Consider the following 9188-nt stretch of genomic DNA (forward strand, 5'->3'; position numbering starts at 1 on the left):
GAACCTTTTTATTAATTTATTATGTTGAGAAACGTCAAAAAGAACCAGCTGTCTTTTGTTTTTATTTATGTGACTCGTGAAGTGCTTTTTGGAGGTTTTGCTCACAATTTAGCTTGAAATTTGCGATTTTGTGCATTTTATAGTGATTTTAGAACTTTGAAAGTGTTTCCTGATGGGGCAACATTCGGCAAAGGTAAGTAAACTTATTAGAAGCATCGTAACAGATAGTAACATACGACCAGTTAACATAGTTACCTTCGTTGTTGATTGGAAATAAATATTCATTCTTGTTTCAAACCTCAAACCCACTGGACGTGTTTTCTACCCTACTAAAAAAACATTTTTTTTCAGTAAATGATTATAATTATTTTTCCTCAATTTTTCATGTTGCATGAAAATAAAGCTATATAGTTTGAGCATTTCTTTGAGATTTCCAACGACGATAATTTTCGCTTTTTTAATTTGACTAACATTTTTTGATGACTTTCTGACTTTACCACTACAATACAGTATTCCCCTACAACTTTGCCGAAGACTTCAAATTGATCAGAAAATCCTTTCTCAAAATTTCGTAATATTTTCAAAATAGTTGATCGTTTCTGGGAGAAATGCTCTCTTAATAGTTAGGTAACAATGAAAAAATTTTATAGCTAATAACCTGATTATTTATTGTAATAACTTATGCAACTGCTAGTAACTTTGACTTCATTTTTACAAGTTTACGTTTGCATAAAAAAAAATTAAAATATAATAAAATTTAGAACCATAATGTGTCCGATTTCCGATACATTGATTAATGTTGGTGTTAAGATTTTGCTAAGCATAAAAATTTAATAAAATGTTAAAATCAAAATATTATTAGCTAGTGTATTTTTTAAAGAAAAAATAATTCTAATTGAGTTCCTCTTAAAATGGTTCATCTTCAACAGTGCTGAAAAGTGAGTTCAACCAAACAAAAACTAAAAATGGATCTCAACCTGTTTCCAATCGAAATTCTGGAAGAAATACTATCCTGGCTTCCCCTTAACGATGTCCTCAAAGCATCGCTTGTCTGCCACCGATGGAACGGAGCAGCGGGCACGGTAATCGCTCGCAAGTGCTGTCTCCGAATAGATAACTCAATGCTAGCCCATCAGGAGGTTCTATCGAACAGTGGCCGAAACTACTACGCGATCAGTATCAATGCCATGGACAGTTGGGTACAACTCCGGATTATTCTGGACTTGTGCGCTGCGAAATTCACCCCACGCAAGTTCGAGCTCACGGGAATCCTCGAGGACCATCTGGACCGGTTTTACCAAACGTATCGCGACTGGTTCGCCCACATCGAGTGTCTCCAAATCGAACTGGACGATCGCTTCACGGACTATCTGGTGTGCGGCCAAGCGGACTACCGGCTGTGCTTGCCGAAACTGAGGCATTTACGGTGGAGAGAATGTCTGTACGGCGCGGGGGAGAAGACCGTCACAATCGAAGCACCCAACTTGAAATCGGCGATCGTGGAAGATAGCTTAGACGCGACGGCCATTCTGAGACTTCCAACTTGTGATAAGCTGACGGAAATCAAAAGTATGCTGTACACGAAGCATTTCACGGACACGTTTACGGGAACGTTGTCGAGTTTGCGCAAACTTGTGCTCGATTTTGCCAACGAAAACTACGATCTCGGATTTTTTGCCCAGTTACCCAACCTCCGGTGGCTAGAGTTGAGCATATACTTTGGAGAAATGACCTGGAAACATCTGCAGGCCATCTGTGGGTGCGGCTTGCTGGAAAGCTTACGAATCTGTGTAAAAGATTCCGTTAATCGACGTGGTGCGCTCAACTTGGCAACAATTTGTAACGGCTTACCGAAACTCAAGCAGCTGGAATTGGCGGGACTGGATCTGATCTTCTCGGACCCCGTGCGTAGTGAAAACCTCAAAATCCTGAAACTGAAAGATGTCAACTTTTGGGACAGCGAGTGCACGTTAAATCTAACAGCTCCCGCGCTCGAGTCGTTGTCGCTTCCGGTGGGAGTATTGGCGAAGACCTTCCTCGATAAAAACGGCGTCAGCAAACTTTTTGTCGATCTCGGCGCAAGAAACTTGGAGGAAACTTTCAAAATGTACTTGAGCGCGTTCCTGCTACAACACGACACCGTTCGAGAGCTGATCATCCTGAACCCCAACTACAAAAGCAGCATCGTGTTCAACACAATCCCGAAAGACTTTGCACCGCTCATCGAAAAACTTCAACTGCGTACGCTTTGCGTGAGCATCGATTTCTTCCAGCAAATTGCCAAGTGGAAAACTTTAAAGGTTAGTTTTAACTCAAACTTATTTTAAAATGTCTATCTAAAACATTCTTTTTTTCCAAATTCAGCACCTCTCGCTGGTTGGCTGCACGATCGGATGTCACGAGGCGGTGGAAACTGTGCATCTGGACAACGTGACCACGCTTCACGTGGACTGTGTAAAGCTGAGCAATTCCCAGCTGGTGAGGTTCCCCATCACCGTCGCCAGCGGGGCTGAAGAAGCGGAGACGGAGACGACGGTTGTTGGTCATCGGATGGGGCCGACGATGGTGTTTAGGAGTACAAATTTAACCGATTCGGAGATGCGCTTGCCAACGTTTGGCAGTAATGGGATCGATCGTGGTCCGCTGTGAAATAAACAGGTAATTTGAGTGATTTCAAGTGTTGTCTGAAATTTTTGAATGTGAGAAATTCCTTTTTTCTAGAATATAGAATTTCATAAGAATCTTTATTTTATTTATTAAATTTTTGTTTTTATTAAATTCATATACTAATTAATCTCAGACGGTTGTTATCTCTTCATGTTCGGGATTGTAAACAAACAAATGAAGTTCAGCGTGTGAAAATGAACAAGATGAACAAAATCAGCTGTTTGAGTTCACTTTGCGAGCCATAAAATCCAGGTAGCCCTTGTTTTTGGAGGGTGGCAAATGTTGTCAAAATTAATTCGATTATGTGCATTTCGGAGAAGTTTGTTGTGAAGTTGGCTGTAGTTTAGTAGAAATTGTAGCTAGTCGCAAACAAGTATGTCGTTCGAGTGTCTTCCACTGGAAATTCTACAAGCCATTTTGGACTTTTTGACTTTTGAAGAGTTACTGGTACACAGCTTGGTTTGTCGCAGATGGAGCCAGGCAGCGGCCAGCCTCGTTTCCCGAAGAAGCTGGCTCGTGGTCCACGCTCAGCGTGCTCGCACCATTAGAGTGCTGCAAGAAAGCCAGCGAAATTACACCAACGTACTGATTCATCAGCTGAACCAGGGAGAACCTCTGGAATCGGTGTTGGACGTGTGCTCTGGTAAGATTCGACTTCGAAGGCTCAAGATTGACCGAGCTCCAGTCGATACGCTGTACTGGTTTAGTCAACTTTACTCGAGCTGGTTGGAGCACCTGGAGGAAGTCCACATTTCCCTGGATCATCGCTACCTGAAGCAGGACACATGCAGTGGCAAAAGCTACAACATAGCGCTTCCAAAGCTGAAAGCTTTAAACTGGAGTGAAAATCACCTGCGCCGCGGCAACCGAACGGTGACGATCAAAGGACCACGCCTTAGGAAAGTTTCCGTTAACGATAGCTTCGGAAGCAAACTAAACTTAATTCTACCCGACTGTGATACATTAGACACTGTAGAGTGTACTCTGTATAGAAAGAATTTCTCCGATATATTTAAATGCTCGTTCACGCATTTGAACACCTTAATACTGCGGATTTACAACACGGTGCAGAGCGTCGAATTCCTCACCCATCTTAAAAGCCTGAAACGGTTCAGCTTGTCACTAGAGTACGAAAAAGAACTGCTTCCAACCCTATTCGTAGAAACTGTCGACACCATCTGCAAATACAAGCGACTCGAAGCTCTACAGCTGCACGTCATGAACAATGAAAGTACCTTATGCTGCGTCAGCCTATCGCAACTGGCGGAATCACTAGCCCGACTTAAAAAGCTAGAACTTAACAACGTGTGCTTAAAATCCACCAACAAAATCCTCGGCTTCCAGCAGCTTACCCTGCTCAAGTTAACAAACATTGTGTTCAAAAACGACGCCGACTTCCTAGTTCTAGACTACCCAAAACTCCAAAATATCTCCGTTTCCGTATCGCTCCTGCCGAAGCTAATCATCCAAGCGAACAAAGCGAACGACACGCTGTTCGTTAACCTGGACTCGACCAGCTTCGCCAAAGCCGTCGATTTGTATCTGGTTCAGTTTCTGCAACGTACGGACCACATCCGGCGGTTGGTGCTCTTCAAGACGGACTGCTACGACACCTGTACGGACGGGAACGTGCCGCGTGCGACGACGCTGGGCGTGGAGAGCCTCAGCTTGGTTAATTTGAACACGTCGCTCGAGTGTGTCGAGAGTGTGGGGAAGTGTTCGCGGTTGAAGGTGAGTGAAACATGTTTTTTTTTTGCTAAGAATACTCTCTAAATTCGAAAAAATAAGGTCAACGTTAAATTCATTCCAAATTTGTGTATCTTTCCCTTCAAAATTTTCCCCAAAAAAGAAATGGGCCAATTGGGTAATAAAGCCCTATGTCAATTTTTATGTACAACGGTAAAAAACACGATTGAAAACCATTTCTGGTCACTTTTTTTCATTTTAATGCAAAAAAAAAATTGACTAGACACCATTTTTTCGATGGATCAACTATGGTCCCCTAGGAACAAGCTGTCAAGTAGGAGCTTTTCTGTCAAAAAGGACCGCGAGGTCAATTTTTCAAAATTGATTTAAAAATCAATTTTAAACTCTTTGTGGTCGTACAAAGGGTCATTGTACTCAGAAAAATAACCTTTATCGCTGTAAACAATAATATCAGCAATCTAAGCTTCATTTTAGGACCCAATTGAGCCTACTAAGGGACCTCTGCGATTTCCGCAACGGCGGGATACGATCGCAGCGGAATGATAATTAATCCTGATACCCGCAATATTTCGCAACAATCTTAAAAAAATTTGGCACAAAATTAAAAAGATAATTAAAAAAAATCCAATTACAGTGGACTCTCTGGCTGTCGATCTTCTCGATATCAATATTGCTCCATGTACCGATGAATTCTCCAGTCCCTTCAAACTGCATACTTCGATTGTCTTTATTCCTCAATATTTTCTCTTGCTTGAAGGATCTCTTCCTCGACGGTCCCTTGTATTCTATTTGCTTTAAACATCTATTCCGGTTGTCAATAATTTCACTTCTCATGGCTTGCATAGACATTTTTCTTTGAGTAACGAAGCTTTGAAGGGTGTTTGACATTTCTTTGTTTTTGTTTGCTGGACGTTGCCATGATTCTCTCCCATAGCTGGTCAGCAAGAAAAATCAAATTTCAATCGAGTCTTCATTTTGCGTCGTTCTGTAAACTGATGCTTCTCTTCCTCGACGGTCCCTTGGATATTGACAACCAGAGAGTCGACTGTATTACAAATTTAGGACTATAAATATTTAAAAATACAAACACTAGAAAAAATTAAAGACTCAAAAATTTCAAAAATTGTTAGAAATTCCATAATTCAAGAATCTAAAAAAACCATATTGGATTTTTTTTAATTCGAAAATTCAAAAGTTCAGATAATCGAATCACAATTTTTTTTCAAAATGTGGTTCTCTTATCTTGAAATTCTGGAATGTTATCCGCTTCCTGTATCAAAGATTGCGGCATTTTAAAATTCAAGAATTAAAGAATTTAAATTTAGTTAGAATTGTGGATTTTAAAGATTTAAATTATCAGAACTAAACATGATTCGAATTTTATTCAATTTCGATTAGTATTGTTTCAAAGAATTCAACAGTTCTGCTCCAGGATGTAACATTTGGCAACTTCTGAGCTAACATAGAAGAGTGCTTGATTGGCTTCAACTTCCTTTTTTAAGTTATATTTGTTGGTTTCCAAAATTATCAATTATTCACGATTCGCGAAAGCCACGTAATCCGTGAAATTTGCTCTTGACCGTGAAATTTGGTCATTGCCGTGAAATGCCATAAAATTTGGAATATAGTCTCTCATAAGAATTCTCAGTATATTTAAAGGTTCTTTTCTAAACTCAAACACACCACAACATTTTGATGGATGATATTTAAATAATATTTGTAATTTCATAACACATGAACATTTCATTTATTTTAAAAAAATCGAAGAGAATCTTAAATAACGACATTCAAAACTCAAATAAAACATATCGCAAAACGAACAGCTGGAGTTATTTTATTATCAAATCTCTGTAAAAATAATCGGGTCTCCTACGAAAGGCAGAATCTCAAAAGGCCGAATCCCGTAAGGCCGAAATTCAAAAGGCCAAATTACTCGAAAGGCAGAATTCTCATAAGGCCGAATCCCAAAAGGCCGAATGCTCAAAAGGCCGAATCTCATAAGGCAAACCGCGCCCAAAAAGGCGGAAACGCATTCCAAACTTCGTTTGTAATGCGTTTCCGCCTTTTTGGGCGCGGTTTGCTATTATTATTTTTTTAAACCATTGTTATGTAATAAACATTGGTTTCGAAAAAAAGAAGGTATAACTTCCTAGCATTGCTGCTATCTAAATTTTTAAATATTCTATTTATTTGTCGCAAAAAAATAATTGTAATTATTTGAATTCATTTAAGTACTTGGTGACAATGATCAAATTTCGGTTATCGTCACCATAATTCAATCAACAACAAGATTGAAACACTTTTGAAATGCTTTAATTCATTCTACTCTACTCATTTGTATGCATGGTAACAATATGATCGGTAAAGATAAACAGAATGTACTCATTATGTACTTATTTCGCTTAAAATTATAAAAAAGAACACAGTTCATTAGTTTACTGTATCTTTGAACATCATAATCAATGAAAATCGTGAAAATATGAACAAAATTCTTAATTCCATAATCATTCTGCCTTTCGAGACATTCGGCCTTTTGAGACGTTCTGCCTTCTGGGCAAAAGACAAAATTCGGCCTTTTGAATTTCTGCCTTTTGAGATTCTGCCTTTTGAGGCAATCCCAAATAATCATATAATGGTTAACAAGTTGGAGTTCGAAAATTGGTGAAAGATTTGATATTAAAATAAAATTACGTTACAAAAACTGTAATAAATGGAATTTGGTATAAATAATTCAAATACATGATCTGAAAATTCCTATTTTTGATTTATTTAACTTGTGAGAAATATGTCGTTTAGGATGTGTTGCATTTTGGAGATATTTTTGCATATTATTTGATTTATAACTGCACAATGAGCTCTTAAAAATTTGGTGCAGCAAACATTTGATTTCTTGAACTTTTGCTACTTGGTACGGTTTTGTTTTGTTCACAAATATTCTAAAATAATCCAGGTTTTTAAGCGAAGATGGCGTTCGAATGGTGAACGCCCGAAATTTCAAAATCGCGCAGTAGCACCAACATTAGAAAAAAAATGTGGCAATTTTTTAATGGCACACTTTTTCCGTAATGTTGGTACCACTGCGTGATTTTGACATTTCGGGCGTTCACCATTCGAACGCCATCTTCGCTTAAAAACCTCGATACATTTTTCATTAAATTCAAGCAGTTTTCAGAGTACCATAAAATTGGCGTGAATTTCCAATGTGTTAAATCGAACTTTTTTTTTTTTTAAATGATTACTTTCAACAGATTTTAATTGCATATCCGATTTTCTCCCCCTACAGCACCTCTACCTCTCCAAATGCAGCCTCTCGATCCCAAAGGACTCGGATCGAACGCTGATATTAGACAACCTGGACACGTTGGATGTTTTTTGGGTCCAACTGGACGATCGCACGCGAAAACTCTTCCCAATCGTACGCCATCCGGACCAGCAGATCATCGGCGAAGAGGTTTACAGCACGCTGACCGTGTTCAACACCATTCTGCGTTCAACCGCCGATTTCGACCCCCTCGGCTCGATTGATCTCTTCCCACGCTCGGGAGTGTAAATAATCCGTTCACCAAAGTGCTATAAAATTCATTTCTGTTCACGCCAAAGAGAGACGTTTAATAAGACATTAGTCACTGACTGACACATTTAAAATTTACACGCAAAACGGACATTAGGTATAAATTCCTAATTTTTAGGTATAATCGAACCTGACTGCAATAAGGTATTTTATTACTAATCGGCTATTAGTAATAAAATTACTAATAGCGTTTTAGTACGAGAATTCCTATATTTTAGGTATAATTGTAGAACCAAAATACCTTAATTTTAGGTATTTTCTGGAAAAGTGAGGGAACCAAAATTACTAATATTTAGGTATAATCCAAGATGGCGGACCATGGTTATTCCTTATTTCTAGGTATAAATACCTAAATTTGAGGTATTTTCTGGAAAACTGAGAGATCCAAAATTACTGACATTCAGGTATAATCCAAGATGGCGGACCATTATTATTTCTAATTTTTAGGAATAAATACCTAAATTTGAGGTATTTTCAGAAAAAGTGAGGGATCCAAAATTACTAATATTTAGGTATAATCCAAGATGGCGGACCATGATTATTCCTTATTTCTAGGTATATATACCTAAATTTGAGGTATTTTCTGGAAAAGGGAGGGATCCAAAATTACTGATATTTAGGTATAATCCAAGATGGCGGACCATGATTATTCCTTATTTCTAGGTATAAATACCTAAATTTGAGGTATTTTCTGGAAAAGTGAGGGATCCAAAATTACTGATATTCAGGTATAATCCAAGATGGTGGACCATTATTATTCCTAATTTTTAGGAATAAATACCTAAATTTGAGGTATTTTCTGGAAAAGTGAGGGATCTAAAATTACTGATATTTAGGTATAATCCAAGATGGCGGACCATGATTATTCCTTATTTCTAGGTATAAATACCTAAATTTGAGGTGTTTTCTGGAAAAGTGAGGGATCCAAAATTACTGACATTCAGGTATAATCCAAGATGGCGGACCATTATTATTCCTAATTTTTAAGAATAAATACCTAAATTTGAGGTATTTTCAGAAAAAGTGAGGGATCCAAAATTACTGATATTTAGGTATAATCCAAGATGGCGGACCATGATTATTCCTTATTTCTAGGTATAAATACCTAAATTTGAGGTGTTTTCTGGAAAAGTGAGGGATCCAAAATTACTGACATTCAGGTATAATCCAAGATGGCGGACCATTATTATTCCTAATTTTTAAGAATAAATACCTAAATTTGAGGTATTTTCAGAAAAAGTGA

The 9188-nt window shown here is 38.1% G+C and overlaps 1 protein-coding gene across 2 annotated transcripts; it reads left to right on the top strand.

The window, feature by feature from the left end:
- Positions 1 to 34: 34 nt before the first annotated feature.
- Positions 35 to 8295, top strand: LOC120415524 (uncharacterized). 2 transcript variants are annotated; one of them, XM_039577082.2, is made up of 4 exons: positions 35 to 193; positions 930 to 2300; positions 2365 to 2658; positions 7658 to 7765. In XM_039577082.2, exons 2-3 carry the CDS (start codon positions 966 to 968, stop codon positions 2647 to 2649), a joined length of 1620 nt encoding a protein of 539 aa, XP_039433016.1. In that variant the 5' UTR covers positions 35 to 193; positions 930 to 965; the 3' UTR covers positions 2650 to 2658; positions 7658 to 7765. The 2 variants fall into 2 exon arrangements, with proteins under 2 accessions (XP_039433016.1, XP_039433015.1); XM_039577081.2 differs by lacking the exons at positions 35 to 193; positions 930 to 2300; positions 2365 to 2658 and adding an exon at positions 2830 to 4398 and having other exon boundaries at positions 7658 to 8295.
- Positions 8296 to 9188: the final 893 nt, after the last annotated feature.

The sequence above is a fragment of the Culex pipiens genome, chromosome 2, assembly GCF_016801865.2.
Source record: "Culex pipiens pallens isolate TS chromosome 2, TS_CPP_V2, whole genome shotgun sequence".
NCBI lineage: Eukaryota > Metazoa > Arthropoda > Insecta > Diptera > Culicidae > Culex > Culex pipiens.

Coding starts and splice junctions, on each gene's coding strand:
- LOC120415524 (XM_039577081.2), top strand. CDS start 3,043: ATGTCGTTCGAGTGTCTTCCACTGGAAATTCTACAAGCCATTTTGGAC. Junction 4,399..7,657: donor GGAAGTGTTCGCGGTTGAAG/GTGAGTGAAACA, acceptor CTCCCCCTACAG/CACCTCTACCTCTCCAAATG.